Raw genomic sequence first — 25,039 nt, 5'->3', positions numbered from 1 at the left:
TCTAGGACCTATGCCTTAAAAACACTGTCCTAAGAATAATCATTGGAGTACTAGCTCAAATGCAACATTGACAGTTGTTAAAAGGGAAAGTAAAAGGATCCCTGGTAAAATAAGTTTGGAAAACCTGGGGTGAAAATAAGTGGAACAGGTTCCTTTATACAGAGCTTTTAATATGTTTGTGTGCAGTCCTATCTCCAAAAAAGCAGACACACTAAGCAGTTTGTCTGAATCCTTTTTGGCAAAGAGCTAGCATTCTGTGGAAAGAGTCTGAAAAGGTGCCTTCAAGAAACTTTCACCCAATGAAAACAAAGTAAGGCACTTTTAAAAAACTATATCAGAACAAAGTCCAAAATAAAGACTCAGAATGGACACTTCAAAGTGGTATTTGACAGTGCCATGAAGGATAAGCAGCTGCACATTTACTCTTCCAAGAGTTTTGAATGCAAACAGTATTTTCCAAATCCTGTATAAAATACTGTTAGAAAACACTGACTTTTTTTGTTAGAGTAACTGAGATAAGTCAGAAGAATTGTATATAGGTTATTTCCCCTGTCTATACGGGGAACAGGGTCTCCAAAACCATACCATTTGAATATCTAGTATCTTAGATCTACAAACTTTTAAAAGAAAACAAAAAGTTGCTTTCCTAACTTGTCAAGTATTTTATTGTTTAAGTGAAAGGAAAAATGTATCTTTAGAAAAACGCACATTTAAAAAATCCATTTACAATCAGAAGGCTTATAGTAACTAAGCCTACAAGTTGAATTGTTAGATGAAAAATGTAAGTCAGACGTAGATCAGGAAGATGAAGGACAAAAAAATCTTCGAAATAAAAAAAAAATTCAAAATAAAAGTATATTGTACAAAATATCCAGGTATGAAGTATTAATGAAAGTTATTGAGAAGTTTGACTCAAACATATTCACGTTTAATTGCCTAAAAATTTAGCTCCAAAAGACTGTATTGTGAATAGATTCACAGGTATTTTCTGAATAAAATTACTTGAACTTATAAACCTCTTCATTTTAAGTGACTTATTTTTAAAAAACTCGAAGTGTTTTAGCAATTATCTCACTTCAACTTACAAAAAATATAAGCATAAGATTTCCTTACTGTAAACATAGCAGTAATTCCTGATATGTTATAAGAAAACCCATTTTCTTGGCCATAAAGCAAAATAAGGGACAATATACCCATTTAATATCTTGTTATCAAAAGTCAAAAAATTAAGCATTTTCGCGGGGGGGGGGGAACAACATATGTAGCTCAAGCCGTTGGGTGCCCACCTCCCACACGGGAGGTCCCAGACTCGGTTCCCAGTGCTTCCTAAAGGAGCAAGCAGACACAGTGAGCAGACAATGAGCAGACAGAGGAGGGAGCCATCTCAGGGGGTGGGGTGGGGAGGGAATTAAGTATTTTCAAGATTGGAAATTCAAAATTATTCATGTTTCTAAACTGGGTATACAAACTTGAAGAAATTAATAAATTCTTTGAAATAATCAGTAAGATGTAATAAAAACAAAATGGGCTTTAGCAATAAGAAAGACTTGGGTTTGCATTTGAGCTCTGCTTCTCATTAGCTGTATAACCCAGAGCAAGTTATATTTAACTTCATCTATAAAAACGGGACATTTGCCTCAATAAATTCCAAAAAATTTAGATGTCACGTACATAATTTGGCACGTTATCTGGTAAACTGTAAAGAATGTACACGTATTTGTTTACTTTCCCCTACCCCTTTAAAGTTCTTATTTTAGAGGCTAGAAGCAAAACTTACCTGGCAACGTAAATGTATTATTAGGCTATATATAGTTAATATCTTTTAGAAAACAATTTCAGTTCACACAAACATCTGATGAGTACCTACTTCTTGTCAAGCTATGTACTATGTATAGGAGGCTTCAAAAGTAATTTTTAAAATCTGGTCCAAAATATTACAACAGTTAATCAATTAAAAGAACAGTCACATTAAAGAATATTATCTCACCATTTAAATATTCAGAAGAATATTCAATGATAGGAGAAAATACCCACAATATATAATACAAGCACAAAAAATCATCTATATAGTATAATTCCACTTTGGTATTAAAATGTATACCTTTTTTAGAATTAAAGATAATTTCTATTTTCCTTATTATTCTTTTCTATGATATGATTACTGTTATAATCAGAAAAACATTAGTTAAAATCATAATGTCTTCATGTTCTCTTACCTGAAGGTACTAGAGAATCTTGTTCAATAATTCTTGCAGATGCCAGATCGCTGATAATATACTGTAATCTTAAATGTCTGAATACTGACACAAACGGTTTTCCTTGCTCAGTTTCAAGGAAGGTCATACCTTCAAAATCTATAGAAAATAGTTTAAATTAAAAAGTCATTTTTTTCAAATTCATTAATCTATCTTATGCCAAAATGTTTTTACGGACATAAACACACACACATGAAGGTTTACTAGAATACAAATTAGTTGCAAAATTTTCAAGGATTTTTTAAACCTCGGGTATGTGGACAGCATCTTAGAAATTTTGAAAAAAAGGAAAAAAAAGAACTTTGGCCCCACTGGACCCTTGGGCTGGAGATTCAGTTCTATACATTTCTATGGTTTGGAGCTTACAGTGAAGCAAGATGGGAAAGGAAGGTTTGAGAATGTTAGTTAGGGTTAAATGTCCCTCCCCTAAGGACTGAACACTCCATTGGAACTTAAGAGCCAAATGCCTCACTCTGGGGTCTTTGCCAGATAAGGATGAACATGTCTTGGTATTCTTTTAACTTATGCTCTAGTTACATGTGATAAACACTAGTTAATACATTAATTCTAATGGGAATCTGATGAAAGTTATGGAAACGCTCCTCCCTGAAAAAACGCATGCAAGACACAATACATATCAAATTTGCATCTACTTTCAAGGAGTTAGTGACAAACTAAAGCTTGTATGCTAATAACTGTTACCTGATAGACAGGGTTTAGACTGTAAGGTATAGATTGTTAGAAAATTTAATGTAGGCAAACAAAAGAATGCAACCACCGAGCTCTGTTGATGATAAAATGGAAAAAACAATAGTTTAGGGTTCAGAGTATGGTGGCAGTTCGAGGAGTAACAATTCAGTTAATAGGCAAGGCCTCAATTTTCTCAGTATTAATGAGGAGCTGAATAAGATAATTGCTAAGGTTCTCTCCTGTTCTAAAATTCTCCTAAGTCTATTAAAAAAAATCCAGGGCCTGAGTTTTAAAAATTTCATTTTAAAAAATTCTAAATAAAAATTCAGGCATACCTTTTCTCCACTTAGAAAACCACACATCTGTTTCAGTCAAAAGCTGTTTTAAAGATCCATTCCAAGAAGGCACAAGTTGAAGGAACATCCACTAGATTAAAATAATTAAATAAGAAAATAATTACAAGTCTTCATCATTTATGATTTTACATTTTTAAACTGCATCCTAACATAAAACATAGTATCTAAAAAGAATAATTTCCATTGTATAAGCAAACTGGAAGAAAGTGCAACTATTATATGACATGATTATAGATTTAAAATTGATCATGGTGTTAATCATAGTCCAATATAAAAACTTACATAAAACATGACTGATTCTGTGCTAAGGAATAAGCTAATGTCTGAAAAGTATTTATGATCTCAAATACACCAGAGATCATAGTATTAAAAAGGTGAAGATTTTACACATTACATTAATAATTTTATACTAGCTTTATTCTCATCAATTAACAACCCAATTTCACTACATACTATGTGAAATTTTAAGTTAGTAAAAACTTGTAACATGAGAAAAATAAGTTTGTTTTATTGCTGTTGAGATACTATACAGAGAAGTTCAAAGCATGGGCTTTTAAATCCTGATCCTGCCACTTAACAGCCAAGCAAATTAATCTCTCTGGGCTTTAATTTCTCCATTTGTACAGTGAGTATGATGTCTACCCCCAGGACATCAATTAACAATGTAACATGCTTAGGATGGTGCCTGGCACACTGTAAGTACAATATAAATATGACCATTTATCACTGCTGGCATAAAAGCAGTTACCAAAAATTGAAAAAAAAAGCAGTGATAGCAGGAAATAATGAAAGCTTCCATTTTCAGAAGTGGGCTCTCTACCATTCCTTTATTTATTTATTTTTTAAAGATTTTATTTATTATCTACCCCCCACCCCCAAGGTGTTTGCCATTGCTGTCTGCTCCCTGTGTCCATCTGCTGTGTGCTCTCCGTGTCTTCTAGTCTGCTATTTAGGAGGCACCTGGGAACCCATCATGGGTCCTCCCATGTGGAGAGACGCGCTCAATCACTTGAGCCACCTTCACTCCCTGCTTTGTTGTCTCTCAATGTGTTTCTTCGTTATCTCCTTATTGTGCCATCTTATTGCTTCAGCTCACTGTGCGAGCCTGTCATGCCAGCTCCCTGGCCTGCTTGTCTTCTCCAAGAGGCATTGGGAACCGAACCTGGGACCTCCCATGTAGTAGGTGGGAGCTCAATCACTTGAGCCACATCCACTTCCCTTTACCATTCCTTTAATAATTAGATAGCCAAGATATTAAATTTCCTTGAAGAAAAACAGAACTGGAATCTTGTCTCTACCATAAAAACAAGCAATCCTAATGATACAAACTAAAAATTTTGCAACTTTGTTAAATGCATACTCCATGCGGGGGACAAAAGGCTGAAGGCAGAATTATGCATAGGGAAGAGCAATGGATAAAGACTCAGAAGACTTGGATTCTACCTTAAGTCTGCCACATACTAATTGCAACAATTCTGAGACTCATCCTCCACCAAAAAGGAATAAAAGCCTACTTGTCTCTTCAGAAAGTTGTAAAAATAAAATGAAACTTTAAAATGTTAAAACTTTTCTAAAGGAAGTGAAATGTATGCCTGAAGTGCAAATAAAGGCCTTTTAAAGAAGAATGTCAACATTTTCTAGGAAAAGTATTTATGAGAATTTCATCATAAAATCATTAATGCTAATAAAGCTTAACTTTGAAAACATCCCTGAAAAATCAAATGAAACATTTAAACTGTATAAGACAATACTTTTTACATAAAACATGCCTGATTACATAAAAAACATATTAACATGTTTATGGTAAAAAAAAAAAATCTTGGAAAAAACTGGATTCATAGGACAGAAAAACATAAAGAACAGTATTAAAATCATTCATAATACCAAATTCTAAAGATAAAGACTTCTTAATATTTGGGCATATTTCCTTTTACTTTTCTTACATTTATAACATTCCTTTGTCACTGATTATACTAGCTGTTTTCAGTTTTTACAATTACAAACAATGCTGAGAGGTCCTTGCATACATATTATGTCAATACCTTTTTAAGAGCTGTGTATACATCCATTTCCACTTGCATCACAAACAAGTTTGATGAACCGATGAGTTGTTTCATGACATTTATACTGGAAAAGATGAAACAGAAAAAACATAATACAAATAAGAAGAATTATAAAACAATATAATTAAGAGGAGGAATGAAACAGTAATTTTACTTTGTATTGCTGGTTATTTCTATTAGTTGTTTCAACAGTGGATATTTTTAAAAGGAACATTAATTTTTTACCCTGCTTTTTCTTCCATTTCAAAGAAACAATTTTGCCCTATTTTGCTATATAATCTTCTCAAAATCATTCATTCTTCTTTTGTCAGGTATTTAATTTGATGGTATAACAATATACTGCAAGGATATTTTCTCTTCTTGAAATTAATGACTCAAGTTTTAGTCTTAGGAATAAGATTACCGGGTAAGACACATAAATAGTCACCAGATTTAGGACCAAAGCACCACAACAATTCAACAGGGAATGAACAGTTTTTTCAATAAAGATTACTTCATCAATTGGATATCCAATATGGGGAAAAGTATCACAAAAATGTATTTGAGATGGAACACAGATCTAGATGCAAAGATTAAAAAAATGGGGTGTGGGATTTTTCATTTTGGAGTAATGAAAATATTCTAAAATTGTGATGATGAATGCACAACTCTGTGATTATACTGAAAGCCACTGACTGTATACTTTGGATGGATTGTATGTATGGTATGTGTATAAAATTATTAATAAAAAAGTGAGAAATACAGACACTCCCAGATTAGCAGAAGCTGAGTGAGTTATCACCACTAGATATTCCCAATGAGCAATGCTAAAGGAATTCTTCAGACTGAAAGTAAAGGACACCAGACAGTGGGCTGAAGTGGCATAAAGAAATAATGACCTCAGGTAAAGGTAACCATATGGCTAATCATAAATGCCATACTGTTGCACTGTATTTTTTGGTATGTAACACCACTTTCTACTTCTTACTTTTATGCAAATACATAAAAAAATAGTAATAAACCTATGGTTTTAGACATAGATAAAGATATAATTTGGGAAACGGATTTGGCCCAGTGGTTAGGGTGTCCATCTACCACATGGGAAGTCCGCAGTTCAAACCCTGGGCCTCCTTGACCCGTGTGGAGCTGGCCCACGCACAGTGCTGATACATGAAAGGAGTGCCCTGCCGCGCAGGGGTGTCCCCCGCGTAGGGGAGCCCCATGTGCAAGGAGTGCGCCCTGTAAGGAGAGCCGCCCAGCGCGAAAGAAAGTGCAGCCTGCCTAAGAATGGCACCACCCACACGGAGAGCTGACACAACAAGATGACGCAACAAAAAGAGACACAGATTCCCATGCCGCTGACAACAACAGAAGCAGACAAAGAAACAAGACGTAGCAAATAGACACAGAGAACAGACAACCAGGGTGGGGGGGGGGAGAGAAATAAATAAATCTTTTAAAAAAAGATATAATTTGTATTATAATAAGTGTAACAAAAGGTGAGAGGATGGAGGCATATAGGAACAGTGTATGTACACACTAATGAAGTTAAGTTGGTACCAAATCAAACATGATTGTTATTAAGGTGCTAAATTTTAGTCCCAAGGTAACCAAAAAAAAAAAAAATCTGAAAAATATATACAGAAAGAAATGAAAGAGAATCAAAATGGTACACAATAAGAAATCAAATAAATATGTAAACAGGCATTAAAGAAAGACTTGAGGGACAAAAATAGTTTAAGACTTACAGAGACCAAATATAAAACGACAGAAGAAAGAACCACATTATCAGTGTTACTTTCAATGTGAAAGGATTAAGCTCTCCAGTCAAAATGCAGAGACTGGCAGAATGGTTAAAAAAGAATCATCAACTAACTATATGCAATATACAAAAGATGTACCTTACTTATTTTTTAAAGATTTATTTATTTTCCCCCTTCCCCTCCTCCCATCCTGCTGTTTTTGCTGTCTGTGTTGTCTTCTCATTTTTTTCCTCTAGGATTCACCAGGATTCAATCCTGGAGACCTCTGATGGGGAGAGAGGTTCCCTGTCAATTGTGCCACATCAGCTCCTGGTTTCTGCTGTGTTTCACCTTGACTCTCCCCTTGTCTTTCCTTTGATGCGTCATCATCTTGCTGCATGATTCACTTGTGTGCGGCACTGGCTCACCATGTGAGCACTCACATGGGCACTGGCTCACCGCGTGGGCACTGGTTTGCCTTGCAGGCATGCTTTCTCTCCTTATTTTTCACCAGGGGGCCCCAGGGATCAAACCCAGGTCCTCCCATATGGTAGGCGGAAGCTCTATCACTTGAGCCACATATGCTTCCCAAAAGACTCATCTTAAATTCAAAAGTGAAAGGATGCGGGAGCTGAGTGGTTTGAATACCTGTTTCCCAAGTAGGAGGTCCCAGGTTCAATCCCAGGTACCTCCAAAAAAAAAAAAAGAAAAGATGGAGTCAGGCTATAGTTTCTAAGCACAGTCAACAAAAGAGAATATAAATGGAATTTCATTTATATTTTACAAATGTTTTATAAGAAACTTTTTTTCCATAAGGGACTTTTATCATAAAGTAAAATGACAGCTTATACAATGGGAAAAAATATTTAGAAACCACATATCTGATAAAATATTAATATCCAGTATATATAAAGAAATCCTTTAACAACAAAAAGACAAACAACCCAATCAAAAAATGAGAAGACGAACAGACATCTCTCCAAAGAAGATATACAAATGGCCAGAAGTACATGAAAAGATGCTCAATATCATTAGCCGCCAAGGAAATGCAAATCAAAACCACGAGATACCATTTTATACCCATTAGAATGGCTGCTGTTAAAAACAAAATCAGAAAATAACAAGTATTGGAGAGGATGTGGAGAAAAAGGAACACTCATTCATAGCTGGTAGCAATGTAAAATGGAGTAGCCACAGTAGAAGACAGTTTGGTAGTTCTTCAGAAAGTTAAATACGGAATTACCATATGACTTGGCAATCCTACTTCTAGGTATATACTGAAAAGAATGGAAAGCAGGAGCTCAAACAGGTATTTGCACACTGATTTTCATAGTGGCATTATTCACAACTGCCAAAAGATGGAAGGAAGCAACCCAAGTGTCATCAACAGATGAATGGATAAATAAAATGTGGTATAGGGAAGCAGATTTGGCTCAACGGACAGAATGTCCACCTACCACATGGGATATCCAGGGTTCAAACCAGGGCCTCCTTATCTATGTGGTGAGCTGGCCCATGCACAGTGCTGGGCCATGCAGGGGTGTCCCCCACGCAGGGGAGCCCCATGCACAAGGAGTGCACTCTGTAAGGAAAGTTGCCCTGTGCAAAAAAAGTGCAGCCTGCCCAGGAGTGGTGCTGCACATACAGGGAGCTGACGCAACAAAAAGAGACACAGATTCCCGGTGCCACTGACAAGAATGCAAGTGGACAAAGAACACACAGCAAATGGACAGAGAATAGACAACTGGGTGTGGGGGGTTAAATAAATAAACCTTAAAAAAAAAAGGTGGTATAAACATACAATGGAATATTATTTGGATGTAAAAAGGAAGAAAGTCCTAATACATGTGACAACATGGATGAACCTTGAAGACATCATGATGAGTGAAATAAGCCAGATACAAAAGAACAAATATTGTATGACTTCACTGATAGGAAATAACTGGACAAAGCAAACTCAAATAACTGGACAAAGCAAACTCAAGAGAGTTAGAATCTGGAGTATAGCTGACCAGGGGCTGGCGTAGGGGTAGGGAATGCGGAATTAATGCTTGAGTTGTACAGAGTTTCTGTGTGGGTTGATTGTAAAGTTTTGATTACTGATGGTGCTGATAGTACCACAACGTAATTAACAGTACTGAATTATAACTAAAATCAGAATGAAACGGGGACATTAATACTGACCCTACAGAAATAAAAAGGTTTGTAAGGGGATACTATGAACAAAGGAACACCAATAAAGTAGATAATCTAGATGAAATGAACATATTTCTAAACACATAAACTACCTACACTGACTAACGAAAGAGAAGACCTCGGGCGGCGGACTTGGCCCAGTGGTTAGAGTGTCCATCTACCACATGGGAGGTCCGAGGTTCAAACCCTGGGCCTCCTTGATCCATGTGGAGCTGGCCCATGCGCAGTGCTGATGCGCACAAGGAGTGCCCTGCCACGCAGGGGTGTCCCCCGTGTAGGGGAGCCCCACGTGCAAGGAGTGTGCCCAGCAAGGAGAGCCGCCCAGCGTGAAAGAAAGTGCAGCCTGCCCATGAATGGTGCCACACACACGGAGAGCTGACACAACACGATGACGCAACAAAAAGAAACAGATTCCCGTGCCGCTGACAACAGAAGCAGACAAAGAAGACGCAGCAAATAGACACAGAGAACAGACAACGGGGGGGGGAGGGGTGGGGTGGGGAAGGGGAGAGAAATAAATAAATCTTAAAAAAAAAAAAAAAAAAAGAAAAGAAAGAGAAGACCTCAAGAGATGACTAAGAAGAGATTTAATTAATCAGTAACCAAAAACCTCCCAACAAAGAAAAGCCCAGGTTCAGATGGCTTCACTGGGAATTTTTCTGTTGTTTTTTGTTTTTTTTTTAAAGATTTATTTATTTCTCTCCCCTTCCCCCCTGTTGTCTGCTCTCTGTGTCCATTTGCTGTGTGTTCTTCTGCATCTGCTTGCATTATTCAGCAGCAGTGGGAAACTTTCTTTTTTGTTGCATCATCTTGCTGTGTCAGCTCTCTGTGTGTGCGAGTGCAGCACCACTCCTGGGCAGGCTGCGCTTTTTTTTTTTCCATGCGGGGTGGCTCTCCTTGCACATGGGGGCACCCCTATACAGGGGTACCCCTGCGTGGCATGGCACTCCTTGTGCATGTCAGCACTGCGCATGGGCCAGCTCACCACCCGGGTCAAGAGGCCCTGGGGATCGAACCCTGGACCCTCCATATGGTAGACAGACACTCTATCAGTTGAGCCACATCCACTTCCCTTCACTGGGGAGTTTAATAAACATTCCAAGAAAAATTAATACCAAACCTACCTAAACTCTTCCAAAAAACTGAAGAGGAGGGTATACTGCCCAACTCATTCCATGAGGCCAACATCACCCTCATACCAAAGCCAAATAAAGATACCACAAGAGAAGAAAATTACAGACCAATATCCATTAGGAATAGAGATGCCAAAATCATCAATAAAAGAGTATCAAACCAAACCCAAAAGTACAATAAAATAATGATACACACATGATCGAGTAGGATTTATCCCAGTTATGCAACGGTGGTTCAACATAAGAAAACCAAGGGAAAAACCACATTATCTCGATTGAAGCAGAAAAGGCATTTGACAAAATCTAGCACCCCTTCTTGACAAAACTAGGAATAGAAGGAAACTTCCTCAACATGATTAAGGATGAATATGAAAATATCACTGCTAACATCAGACTCAATGGTGAAAGACTAAAAGCTTTCACTCTAAGATCAGGAACAAGACAAGACTGCCCCCTGTCACCACTATTATTCAACATTATACTAGAAGTTCTTGTGAGAGCAATTAGGCAAGAAAAAGAAAGAAAAGGCTTTTAAATTGAAAAGGAAAAGGAAGAAGTAAAACTTTCCCTATTTTGCAAATGACATATCCCATACATAGAAAATCCAGAAAAATAAAAAACAAAGTTCCTAGAGCTAATAAATTCAGCAAAGTAGAATATACAAGATCAACATGCAAAAAACCAGTAGTGTTTCTATGCATTAGTAATGAACTATCTAAAGAGGATATCAAGAAAAAAATTCCACTGAAAACAAGTATGAGACTCAAACATGTAGTAATAAATTTTTTTAAAGATTTTATTTATTTTTTTAAAAGGCTTTATTTCTCTCCCCTTCCCCCCCCGCCCCAGTTGTCTGTTCTCTGCGTCTATTTGCTGTGTGTTTTTCTTTGTCCGCTTCTCTTGTTGTCAATGGCACAGGAACATGTGTTTCTTTTTGTTCATCTTGTGTCAGCTCTCCGTGTGTGCGGCGCCATTCCTGGGCAGGCTACACTTTCTTTCGCGCTGGGTGGCTCTCCTTACGGGGCGCACTCCTTGCGCGTGGGGCTCCCCCACACGGGTACACCCCTGCGTGGCAGGGCACTCCTTGTGTGCATCAGCACTGCACTTGGGCCAGCTCCACATGGGTCAAGGAGGCCTGGGGTTTGAACTGCAGACCTCCCATATGGTAGATGGATGCCCTAACCACTGGGCCAAGTCCGCTTCCCTCTAGTAATAAATTTAACCAATAATGTAAAGGTCTTACATATTGAATACAAAACATTCCTATAAGATATTGAAGAAGACCTAAGTAAATGGAAGGACTTTCCATGTTCATGAATTGGAATACTAAATATTGATCAGATGTCAATTCTACCCAAAGTGATTTAGAGAGTCAATGAAATTCCAAAAAAAATCCAACAGCCTTCTTTGTAGAAATGGAAAAGCCAATCATCAAATTTATTTAGAAAGATAAGGAGCCCCAAATAGCCAAAATCATCTTGAAAAAGAACAAAGTTGGTAGACTCACACTTGCTAATTTTAAAACTTACTACAAAACTACAATAGTCAAAACAGCATGGGGGGGGAAGTGGCTCTGGCTCAATCGACTGGGCTCCTGTCTACTATATGGGAGGTCCTGGGTTCACGTCCCAGGGCCTCCTTGTGAAGGCAGGCTGGCCCACGCCAGCAGAGACCTGACAGCTCATGCCCTGCGGAGAGCTGGCAGAGCACGATGATACAACAAGGGGAGACAAGCAGACACAGAAGAATGCACAGCAAATGGACACAGACAGCAGACAGCAAGTAAGCCACAAGAGGGAGGAAATAAATAAATCTTTAAAAAAAAACAACAACAGCATGGGAAGCAGATGTGACTCAAGAGGTTGAGCACCTGCTTCCCACATGGGAGGTTCAGTTCCTTGTGCCACCTAGAAAAAACAAAAACAAAACAACAAGCAAAACCAAATGAAAAAACCAACTCAGGGAAGCTGATGTGGCTCAGTGCTTAGGCACCGGCTTTCCAATGACTTCCTAGGTTTAATCCCTGGCATCTAGTACCTCAAAATAAACACACAGCACAAGGGCAGGCATATGGGTCAGTGAAATCAAACTGAGAGTTCACAAACAAATCCTCCTGTCTTTGGCTGACTGATTTCTGACAAGGATGTGAAGTCCATTCAATGGGGAAAGAATAGTTTCTTCAACAAAGATGCTGGAAAAAATGGATATCCTTAGGCAAAAGAATGAAGGTAGACTCCTACACCTCACACCATATAAAAATATTAACTCAAAATGGAGCAAAACTATAAAACTCCTAGAAAAAAACAAAGGGCATCACCTTTAGAACCTAGTGTTAGGCAATGGTTTTTTAGTCTTTATACCAAAAGTATGAAAAAAGAAAGGAAAAAAAGGGGCCTCATCAAATTTAAAAATTTTTGAGGGGAGCTGATGTGGCTTAAGTTTCCATCTCCCACATGGACAGTCCCAGGTTTGATTCCCTGTGCCTCCTGAAAAAAACAAATGAACAACAAGCAAAACAAATGAAAACACCAACTCAGGGAAGCTGATGTGGCTTAGTGGTTGAGTGCCATCTTCCCGCATACGAGGTCCCGGGTTCAATCCTTGGCCTCTTGTACCTCAAAAAACAAAAAAAAAATTTGCACATCAAAGGAATTCACCATGAAAATAAAAAGACAACCTAGAGAATGGGAGAAAATATTTGGAAACCACCAAACAGAAAAGTGTTTAATATCCAGAATACATACAGAAATCCTTCAAATCGACCACAAAAAGACAAACCACCTAGTTAAAAAATGCGCAAAAGACTTGAATAGACATTTCTCCAAAGATGATGTATTAGTGGGCAAAAAGCACATGAAGGAAGGTGGACGTGGCTCAACTGATAAGAGTGCCCGCCTACCATATGGAGGATCCAGGGTTCGATACCCAGGACGTACTGACCTGAGTGGTGAGCTGGCCCATGCACAGTGCTGCTGCATGCAAAGAGTGCTGTGCCACACAGGGGCGCCCCCATGTAGGGGAGCCCCACACGCAAGGAGTGCCACCTCGCATGAAAAATGCACAGCCTGCCCAGGAGTGGTGCTGCACACAGGGAGAGCTGACGCAGCAAGATGATGCAACAAAAAAGAGACACAGTTTCCCAGTGCCATCTGACAATGCAAGCAGACGCAGAACACACAGCAAATGGACACAGAAAGCAGACATCCGGGAGAAAGGGGAGAGATAAATAAATCTTTGAAAAAAAAATTTGCACTCTTCTGAAAAAAAAAAAACCAAAATACAAAAAGCACATGAAAAGATGCTCAATATCACTAGCCATCAGGTTAGTGGAAATCAAAACCACAAGGAAATACCATTTCATATCCACTAGAATGGCTACTATTAAAAAAAAAAATTATAAGAGAGGATGTGAGGAAATAGGAACACTCACTCATTGTTGGTGGTGCAACCATTATGGAAAATAGGTTAGTGTTTTCTCAGAAATCTAAGGATAGAATTATCATATGACCTGGCAATCCCACTTCTAGGTACAAACACCCCAAAGAACTGAAAGTAGGAACCTGGACAGATGAGACACTTGCACAGAGATGTTCATAGCGGCATTATTCACAATTGCCAAAAGATGGAAGCAACCCAAACTTCCATCAACCAATGAATGGATAAACAAGATGTGGTATATGCTGGCAATTGAATTTTTTTTTTACAGATACAGCCTAAGACACTATTTTATTAAGACTTTATTTATTTATTTATTTATTTATTTCTCTCCCCTTGCCCTCCCCCCGCCCAGTTGTCTGTTCTCTGTCTATTTACTGCGTGTTTTTCCTTTGTCACCTCTGTTGCTATCAGCAGCATGGGAATCTGTATTTCCTTTTGTTGCGTCATCTTGTTATGTCAGTTCTCCATGTGTGTGGTGCCATTCTTGGGCAGGCTGCACTTTCTTTTGCACTGGGCGGCTCTCCTCGCGGGGCACACTCCTTACGTGGGGCTCCCCTACGTGGGGGACACCCCTGCGTGGCGCGGCACTCCTTGCGCTCATTAGCACTGTACACGGGCCAGCTCCACACGGGTCAAGGAGGCCCAGGGTTTGAACCGCGGACCTCCCATGTGGTAGACGGATTCCCTAACCACTGGACCAAGTCTAGTTTTCTGGCAACTGAATATTATTCAGCCATAAAAAGGAATGAAGTTCTGATGACATGCTACAACATGGATGAACCTTGAAGCCATCAAGTTGGTGGAATAAGCCTGATACAAAAGGAGAAATATCGTATGATCTCACTGATAAGAAATAATCAGAACAAGCAAAATCATGGAGTCAGAAACTATAACAGAAGTTACTAGAGGCCAGGATAGGGAAAGGGAGTTAATGCTTAATTGGTACAGAATTTCTGTTGGGGTGATGGAAAAGATTTGGTAATGGATGGTGTTGATGGCAGCTAAACACTGTGTGTAATTAACACCACTGAATGTTTAGGTTGTATAAATGTTGACAGAAAAAACAAAACACAATACCATAGGACTGTACAACACAAACAGTGAACCCTAATATAAATAAGGACTATAATAGTACAATTATAATGATATTCGTTCATTAATTGTAAAAAGGTACCACACTAATGCAAAGTGTGAATAATGGGGTGAGTATATGTTAACTGTATTTTCTGCATGATTTTTGTGTAAACCTACAACCTCTCTATAATAATAATAATTTTTTTGCCCAAGACAGACTCTTAGAAAACAATCTGGACTAAAGGATACTTTTAATTCAAAGGCTTTTCCTTTTGCTGACAGGGAAACAAATAAATAACTCTGATCTATTGATTAAAGTTAAACAAGTTCCAGGAAGCAGATTTGGCTCAACTGATAGAGTGTCCGCCTACCATATACGAGGTCTAGGGTTCAAACACAGGGCCTCCTGACCCATGTGGTAAGCTGGCCCTTGTGCAGTGCTGATGGGCACAAGGAGTGCCGTGCCACGCAGGGGTGTCCCCCCGTGTAGGGGAGCCCCAGGTGCAAGGAGTGCACCCTGCAAGGAGAGCCACCCTGCATGAAAAAAGTGCAGCCTGCCCAGGAGAGGCGCTGCACACACGGAGAACTGTCACAGAAAGATGATGCAACAAAAAGAGACATAGATTCCCAGTGTTGCTAACAAGAATGCAAGTGGACACAGAAAAATACACAGCAAATGGATACAGAGCAGACAACAGGAGGTAGGGGGAAGGGAAGAGAAATAAACATAAAGAATAAATCTTTAAAAAAAAAAAAGTTAAACAAGTTCCTATTAAGATAATTTTTAGGATGCCCTGATAAAGTGGCAGCTTTCCTCTTTTGCCTGTTTATCTCCATTCAACGTAAAAAATGAAAATAAACACATTTGTTAAAATTCACTAAAATAGCTATCTCTTCAATGTAATGTTTAACCTCTAAGCTTAAGACAACTGCTTAGCTATGAACTATATTTTTATTACTATTAAAGATGGTAAGATCAGAAAATAAATGTTACTAATATTTTATATTTAGAGTAGAAATGATATCACCAGTCCTTCCCTACCCCCATTTCTGTTCTTCATTTAAGCCAGAAAAAGCAAGGAGACTTGGGTTTTTAAAGATAACCATTATGACTCATTTCTCTTTTGAAAAAGCTCAAAGAGAATTTATAAAGGAGAAAGGAAAAAATTTTCCAATGATTTCCAAACCAAACATACTGTAGAGCTTTGTTTATGCCTTGACATCACTATTTGATAACTTTCTGTAGAATAATGCTTCTTAAAATTTTCTACCAAAGTATCCCTAATGGCAGAAGAAAAGAACCCAAGGATCCAGAGGAGGTCTAACAATACTATAGTTTTTCTATAAATTCTTACGTTTCATTTTAAGAATTCAAAGAAATTTGAATTCCCTCTATTCTAAGATAAATTTAAAGATAAGCTCCTTGAAAACAGAGACCAAAACATAATGTTCTCTGTAAACTTCACAATCCCTAACATTCTATAAGTATTAGCTGGAAGGAAAAAAGGAAGGAATATTAAGTGTACCTAATTCAAAAGGCCAATCTAATTGTAAATTTAATTTCATTAGGCTTAGCATAAAGCTTAAAATAATTTTCTCAAACTTAATTTTTCAGTGATACAGGAAGTTTTTAAAATACAAATTTTAGATTCTCTAAGAGCCCAGGAGAAGTAAGGGATCATTAGAGACTTTTCTATAGTTTTAAAGTAGCAATACATTTTTCCTAAAATACTGGTTAAATCTGTAGACATAATATAAATTAAATTAGTCACAACAAAAGAAACGAGTGTAACATTTCTTCAGTTTATGGATGAAGCCAAGGTATCTGTCATTAAATTGCTCACTTTTTCATAAGTAATACATTTTTGAGTTACATAAAACCATCTTGCAAATTTTAGAAAATAAAATATTTTAAGATGATTAATTATAAAATGTTATTTAAAATTCAAATACAATACCTGAGTTCTTTAAAAAGTTCAACATTCTGGTGAGTCATTAAATTGTTCAGAAGCCATTCAAGGCACCTGAAAGCAAACATATAATTATTATATATCATATTTATGATGTATTAAATAGGACTCACAGTTAAAATAAAAGCAGAATATTAATCTTGCTAGAACATGCTCATTTTGTTTTAACAACTGGACATTTAGTATTGTTTTTGTCAGCAGTTATTAAGGAAATATTCCCTTAATACCAATAACAGCATTTCTAATTAAGGAAATCTCATTTCAAGTTTCTGTTAAATGGTTTATGAATGAGTGTACATCCCTTCTTTAAAATCTGAAAGATACTGCAATACTCAAATGTTAAAAGGCAAAGATTGCCAATTGTTGCACTATGTCTACTTCCTAAAAAAATTTTAAATAGAAAATGTTCTGTAAAGAATGATCAGGAATTGGATTTGGCTCAACTGATAGAGCGTGTGCCTACCATAAAGGAGGTCCAGGGTTCAAACCCAGGGCCTTCTGACCCATGTGGTGAGATGGGCCTCACACGGTGCTGATGAGTGTAAGGAGTGCTGTGCCACGCAAGGGTGTCCCCATTGTGGGGAGCCACCCGCTGTGAAATCTATTTACAGCCTCCAACAACATGGGCGGATTTCACAACTACCTCAGCCTGCCCCACCATTTCCTTCTTCTTCTTCCTCTTTGTTTCTTTGTTCTCCCCTTCCCGCCACAAACTCTGGTGACCACAGCACCACGCATGCGCAAGGCGCGAAACTCTGCAGACCCGGCGCAAACTTTCAGCCAATTCCCTTCCTGGACGTCTGCCACACGCAAGACCAACCTATCATCTGTGGACACGTTCCCTTCCCTCAGTATATATTCCCATGTTCTACCCCAAATAAACGAGGTTTGTTCAGAATCCTGTCTTGCCTCCATTCTTCTCGTCTCCTGCCTCCATCCCCCCCTTCCTCCCGCTTCTTCCCACAGGCCCCTGGAATCTGCCCCCGCCGGTTTCGGACACCCATGTGTAGGGGAGCCCCATGTGCAAGGAGTGCGTCCTGCAAGGAGAGCTGCCCTGCATGAAAAAAGTGCAGCCTGCCCAGGAGTGGCGCTGCACACGTGAAGAGCCGATACAGCAAGATGATGCGACAAAAAGAGACACAGCTTTCCGGTGCGGCTGACAAGAATGCAAGTGGACACAGAAGAACACACAGCAAATGGACACAGAGAGCAGAACGGGGGGGGGGGGGGGGGGGGGCGAAGGGGAGAGAAATAAATTAAAAATAAATAAAAACAAATCTTTAAAAACAAAAAAAGAATGATCATAGTTTTTATAAATATGTACAACCCACCCAATTGTCACATACATCAAAGATAATACTTTTGAGAAGTTACTAATTATCCCAATAATAAAGGAGGAGTTTTATATAATAAAATCTATTATCCTTTTTAAAAAATCCTCTCTTTCTTATATAACTATACATTCTCTTAAGAAACCAAAGTATTCAAAGTCCCGAAAGTGGGATAGGAGGAAAAATAAGAAAGGTAACTCACTTTTTCTTTACAGAATCTAATCCATAGGTCCCTGCAGATGTATAATAGCCACATACAGTTTTCAAATTAATTGTTTCCTTCATTGTCTCACCACACTGCTGTATTAAACCATCCTGTAAATATAAATAAGCACTGGAAAGGCCCATTTCACGTGGGAAAAAATAGCTCTGAATATGTGCTTTTATAACTTTACAAAGTAAAAAAAAAAAAAAAGGAAAGAAAAGAAAAGAAAGAAACTCATTAAGTGATAGCAAGCCTAAGTTTTTCGTAAATCCAGTAAAATTACTGGAAAAAATCCAGCCAGTATTCAATTAAATACTTGGAATTGGAAAACGGAGGGGTGAAAAGCAATAAGGTAGAGATGACTATTGCTACTCTTTTTTCCTAGCCCTCTCTGGGACCTGTGCAAATTTCTTCAGCAGCATTCTGTCTTGCCTGTTCTTCTAAAATTAAGAACTCTTTATCACAGTCAGCTGACAATGTGATAGCCTAGGTAACTTAATTATATGAATCATCAAAAGAGTTTATTAAAGTTTAAAATACCTATCAATATTAAAGAAATGCATTTAAAACAAATATATTATTTTAAATAATTTAAACAAATTTCAATCTAATTTTTATATATATTAAAAATTTCAAATGAACTAATTTTAGTTAACATATGGAAATAGGGTCTCTTTTCATGCAAACCTCATTGAAGTTAAATAGTTAAGTCATAAAAATATGAAGAAAGTGGATTTAGAACAAAATAAAAAAAACCGAAGTTAGAAAATAAGGTATACTTATTGGAAGTATTGAAAGTATAAAAACATTTAAAAAATCAAAAATATACAGTCAAGTATATTTAGCAAGCTATTAACTTCAAATAAATGAGTATATAAATGTCACAAAAAAGGAATTTTTCTTTTCGTCTTTAGGGAATCTTAATAAATTTTTAAAGATCAAAATAAAACACTGACTTCATTAGGATATTAAATTTACCTAAAAGTCATTTTAGATCCCTTCCCCTTCCTCTTAACATCCTGTCTGTTTGTCACCAATTCTGGTGGATTATCGCTGCTTAAAACCTCTGGTATCTTTTTTTCCCTCTGGATACTTACTGCTACTATCTTATTTCCTCACTTGGCCTACTCAATAGATTTTTGTCTCTGGTGTTGCACTCATCCTTCCTACTATCCATGGATCCTCATTGTTCCTGGAGTATTCTTCCTAAAACATAACTGTGTCTCTCCCCTAATTCAAAACTTCCAAGGGTACTTTAAAGTGTAAACTTCTTAGCAAGTTACAGAGAGTCTTTCATGATCTAACCTCTGCTTCCTACTGTCCAACCCTTCTTACAGTCTATGCTAGAGCCACATTCCACTTAAATTTTCTAATCCTCCTTTGTTTCCCATCTCTAAGTTTTTATTTACTATAGCCTTGTCTGAAACTCTCCTTTCCCCTCTTCTTTGTTGCAAGATAAATATGTTTTCATATTTTTTAAGACGAAACCTCCTTTTTTTTTTGACACCACCAGGTTAAACTGACCACCCCCTTCTTATGTGGCTAATACCCTACACTATATCCTCTTATTGTACCTATATTATTCGATCGCACTTTCTTTATGGGTTTCTCATTCCTTCTTCCCCAGCACTACACACCTTGAAGATAGGAATTATATCTTAATTTGTTTGTATCTCTATGTCCAATTTGACATATTGCTCAAGAAACTTCTGTTAAATGAATAATCTGTCACTTTACCAGATTAAAATGCATATGTGATTTACACATAATTATTTAATAATTAAGAAAAAGTTTACATGACAATGGTTTCCGAACTAAATGAATTAGTAATATTAAGTCATATGCTTAACAGTCAAGATATGTCATTAATTAATAGAATTCCGTAAATTAACTTGAAAAGTAAAATTTTTCCATATTATAGTTAGAAAGTATCTACAGAGAAATAGCTTGCATCAGACTAAAAGTCATCATGATAACCTCAGCGGTAATAAAATACTTCTGGTTAAACATTTTAAATGAATTGCAAAAAATGGCACATGTATATATTTCATTTTTATTTTAAAAACTAAAAAATTTTATTTTTTTAATTATTTTTCTTTTTAGAATACTTAGAAACAAAGATCCTTCCTTTGAATAATGCATAGACTTACCAACTGCAGCATACAAGCTGCTGCCAAAATGGCAATAACTCGACTGGGCTTTATTAAGACGTCATCTCTATACAGTGAACCAAATGCAACCTGCAACGCTAAAAACAAAGGCTCACATGTAGAATGAAAGAATTACATCTATAAGAGTATTACAAAATGAACAACAATGACTATCTTCATGCACGGAGACAACATTTGTCTAAATCTGGTATGTACACAAAAGGATAAGAAAACTATAAAATGCTAGTAATGGTGACTGATTGATGGTGCTAATATAACAATGTCATAAATTTTTGTGTAGTCAACAGGCTCTAGCTGGATTCTTTCAGCATCTTTTTTTAATTGTAAAAAGTTATAGGTTTACAGAAAAAGTATGCGTTAAATACAGATTCCTATATACTACCCTGTTCTAGCATCTAATCTCAACATTAGTTAATGGTTAGAACTCCGACATCTTTGGAAAAAAAATTATAAAGATACCCTTGAATAGACCAATCATTACCTTCATAGACCCAGGGATAATCTCAACCCTGTTGCTTTCAGTGCTTCGTAAGTGGGAAGTGTAGCATAGCTCCTGGTCCTGCCCATGCCACACTCCCTCCAGTGATGACTCACTGAATACACAGCTCATTGCACATTCTCTTTTTTTTTTAAAGATTTATTTATTTATTTAATTTCCCCCCCTCCCCTGGTTGTCTGTTCTTGGTGTCTATTTGCTGAGTCTTGTTTCTTTGTCCGCTTCTGTTGTCGTCAGCGGCATGGGAAGTGTGGGCGGCGCCATTCCTGGGCAGGCTGCTCTTTCTTTTCACGCTGGGTGGCTCTCCTTACGGGGTGCACTCCTTGGGCGTGGGGCTCCCCCACGCGGAGGACACCCTGCGTGGCACGGCACTCCTTGCGCACATCAGCACTGCGCATGGCCAGCTCCACAAGGGTCAAGGAGGCCCGGGGTTTGAACCGCGGACCTCCCATGTGGTAGATGGACGCCCTAACCACTGGGCCAAAGTCCGTTTCCCTGCACATTCTCTTTAAAAACCATATTATCTCTAACACAACAATCCAGGCAACCACTGCCAGTAGATCTGAGTTGGCCAATGACATGAAACATTTACCATTCCAAATCCAATGTATTAAATCAAAACTCTTGGTGGAGCCTCTATCACTTCTTTCTGACCTAATCCTCACCACCTCCCTAACTTTAGTGTTTGCTTCCATATAACTCTTAAGAACCTGCTGTGACAGCCACTTTGATTCACCTGCCCCCAACATTCACAAAGTACATTCTATTTCTGTGTGTCTAGACTGGCTGAACTCTTCACTAAGAACAACTTCAGACATTCAAGGCCAGCCCCCACAGCCATCTAAGTCTGTGCATCCTTCACTGCCACCCCCATGCTTGTCCCATATGGTGTGCTTCCCAAATATTCTTAAAATATCTCTCTTATATGGTGGGGTACTAGGAAGTTGAACCTGGGCTACAGTAGTTAGAAGAGCTACAGAATGACGTAGGTTTATTAACTACTCTGAGCTTCACAAAAAGGCCCTTAAATCTTCTGGGTATCATCTTCCTCATCTAAGCACCCTAAAAGCTCTAAAACAACAAGATTCTGTGATTCATGCCCTTATTGTTCTAAAAAAAAATCACGTAGAGGGACCAATCAATGGGTATTATTTACCAGATTCTGTATGTAGTTAATAAAATACTTCTCTCTCCTTCACCCTACATCCTCCAAATCCCAGGTGGATATATTAACAAAGATAAGTAAAGAGATGAATAAGGCCCATGTGACTAAATAGATTAGGTATAGGTGGGTCAGAACCAAAAAATTACAGAGTAAATTAATATAAAGTTATCTCCCTGGAAGGCTTAAATAGAGCTTCTTTTTAGGTATACAAGATTAAAAGAAATATTATTTTCTACAAAAAAAGGTTACCTTTTAATGATTTTTGCATAATAATAACTATGGTGGTAGTTACCTTCTATATCAATATTCTGGTCAGGAATCTCCAGTTCAATAATATTCATGCTGGATTCTTTCCAAGAACCACTGAACATACTAGAAAAGTAGCCAGACTTAAAAAAAAAAAAAAAAAAACAATGATTATTTAATACTTTCTCTTCCAAATTATTTCCCCATTTCTAACTTCAAGCAACTATTCTATCAAAACTAATCCATTACATTATTTCAAGAGAAAGAGGACTGCCAATTATGTCTTCCTTTAATAAAGCAATTTCTAAGTTTATTACAAGTGTATGTTTTCCTTCTCAATGAGAACCTAAACTCAAGCTTAGAATCTGTCATATATTTATGTACCTCTCATAAACATAACACCACAAAGTGGATACATAATATACTAAAGAGGAGAGGAGACTAAAAATCCTTAAACAGTTGACTTCTTTCTGTATCTCATTGGGTATAAAGGGTCCAGATCAGTCTTGCATCAGTACTAATATGGTGAACCCCAAAGAAATTAGGGAAAATCCAAAATTCATATTATCTAATCAGAAAAGTCCAGAATGGATCTGAATTCTTGAAAAGGTACTAGAATGAATGAAGTCTGTAGTAACCTTCTAGAGAGCATCTCTTATCATTAGAACTACTTCAGAATGGATCAAATAGTATTTTAAAATTTTATCAAGCACTTACAACATATAAGGTACTGTGAGTATAGTAGCAAACAAAATAGACATTGTTTCTGTTCCCAGAGGGCTTATATTTTATCATGTAGCTTACACTATAATCCATCTACTTTCTCTTGGGACAGAAAGACATAAGAGAGGGATTCTCACCCTCAAGTTCACAAAACTGCTTTCAGTGATAGAAAAATGAATAACACATGGACCATATCCTCATGTAGAAATCAATATACTGACATATTCTCTGGATTATACACTTCAAGCCAAAATAAACTCGTTTAAAATAATTAAATAAAAACCAATATAATAAAATTGTTAGAGAATTTTTTAATGTTTCCACTGAAAAATATTCTACACTTACTCAGTAATTATTCTTGAACAGTGAAAAGAGGTAAAATATAAGCTCCATAGGATTCACTGCTCTATCCTTAGAGCCTAGAACTAGCATTTAATAAATATGATGAAAGAACAAAATATTTGAATCATTAGAAAAACATTTTCTTCTATTTTGAAAATTTTGCATCTTTAAGATGGAGTGGCAGACAGTAATGTTTTCAGCACAGATATTAAATAGGTATACAAGCTAAATGACTTACATCTATATACCTATTTTGGTCTTGCCTTTAACTTAATTTGTGAAGGGAGAATGAAGAGTAGGTATCAATAACTTTCCATTCACATTCAACCTTAACACAAAAGAACATTTCAGATGAATTTATTCAATTAAATAATCACATACAAAATAAATTCAGCAATCTTAACTTTAACTTTAATGTTAAACATTTTACCCCTTTTACCAATAGGAGGTACCAAAATAAGCACATTAAATTAAGCAATGATAAAGAGGTATGAAAATGACAATGAAAATTTCAAAATCTGTTTTCTAGGCCAAACTAAAAATTTTCCCTAAAAATGTTCACCATTTTAAAAATAAAACATACTTACTATTGTACTAGCCATGTAAAAGATTACTGTGAAATGCAATGAGAAAGAAGTTATTTTCAAAAACTAAGAATTTTTTAAGTAGCTACCTTCAATTACTCAAACTGAATAACACTTACTTGACATAAATATATTTTGTGTAAGCTCCACTCTTCTCCCAGAGCACAAATCTTAATGTCACTATTTTCACCATTCAAAAACAATGTTTGATAAATATACTTGGATGTACTCTTTAGTTTTTTCCTGTTAAAAGAAATGCAAATGTTACATATATGTAAAACTGAATGTTTTACAGGTTTTTGCATATAACTCAGAAATCAGTACTCCTTTTCTTCAACTGCCATTAAATAGCCAACATGTCATTGTGTAAAAGAATAAGGGAATATTATATATTCATATTTGCACATATATAAAAGAGTACATAGGAAACAAAAGACAGTGGTTGTCTTTGGGGTACTCTATTCACAGAGAGTATAGTCATTGGATACCTGGGGTTCTTAACCACGGGTCCGTGAGCTTGAATTGAAATTAAAAAATCGTTATTCTTGTGGGATTGTGTTGGTGCAGGTGTAATATATTTATTAAATAATATACAGTACAGAGTGGACTTAGTAAGGGGCCTATGATTTTTACCTGACTGGCAAAGGGGTCTGTGAAACAAAAAAGGTTAACAACCCCTGCTGTACACCTTTTTATAACTTTTGATGTTTGATCTAAATAAATGACCTATTTAAAAAATTAAGATAAGTCAATGTGGTAGTTTTTACTTATTTTCTTATTTAAAAACCCGCACTATGGAAGATTTCAACACAACTGTGATAATACTGCTATGAAACTAAAAAACTCGAGAACAACTAAGTATTTCACCTATCCAAGTAAT

The 25,039-nt window shown here is 36.9% G+C and overlaps 1 protein-coding gene across 3 annotated transcripts in view; it reads right to left on the bottom strand.

Moving 5' to 3' along the window:
• Positions 1 to 25,039, bottom strand: part of GMCL1 (germ cell-less 1, spermatogenesis associated) — a 50,230-nt gene that overhangs the window by 20,722 nt on the left and 4,469 nt on the right. For 2 of the 3 annotated variants that reach the window (XM_058278729.2, XM_058278730.2), the window contains exons 2-9: positions 24,279 to 24,402; positions 22,557 to 22,653; positions 20,583 to 20,680; positions 18,430 to 18,542; positions 16,885 to 16,950; positions 5,344 to 5,428; positions 3,281 to 3,371; positions 2,217 to 2,354 (exon numbers count right to left, since the gene is read on the bottom strand). In XM_058278729.2, coding sequence (XP_058134712.1) covers positions 2,217 to 2,354; positions 3,281 to 3,371; positions 5,344 to 5,428; positions 16,885 to 16,950; positions 18,430 to 18,542; positions 20,583 to 20,680; positions 22,557 to 22,653; positions 24,279 to 24,402 — 812 coding nt within the window. The remainder of the gene's footprint in view (positions 1 to 2,216; positions 2,355 to 3,280; positions 3,372 to 5,343; positions 5,429 to 16,884; positions 16,951 to 18,429; positions 18,543 to 20,582; positions 20,681 to 22,556; positions 22,654 to 24,278; positions 24,403 to 25,039) is intronic. The other variant, XM_058278731.2, reaches the window with a different exon arrangement.

This window comes from Dasypus novemcinctus, chromosome 17 (assembly GCF_030445035.2).
Source record: "Dasypus novemcinctus isolate mDasNov1 chromosome 17, mDasNov1.1.hap2, whole genome shotgun sequence".
Lineage (NCBI taxonomy): Eukaryota > Metazoa > Chordata > Mammalia > Cingulata > Dasypodidae > Dasypus > Dasypus novemcinctus.
Note: the sequence above shows the minus strand (reverse complement) of the source record. Positions and strands in the feature narration are given on the sequence as shown.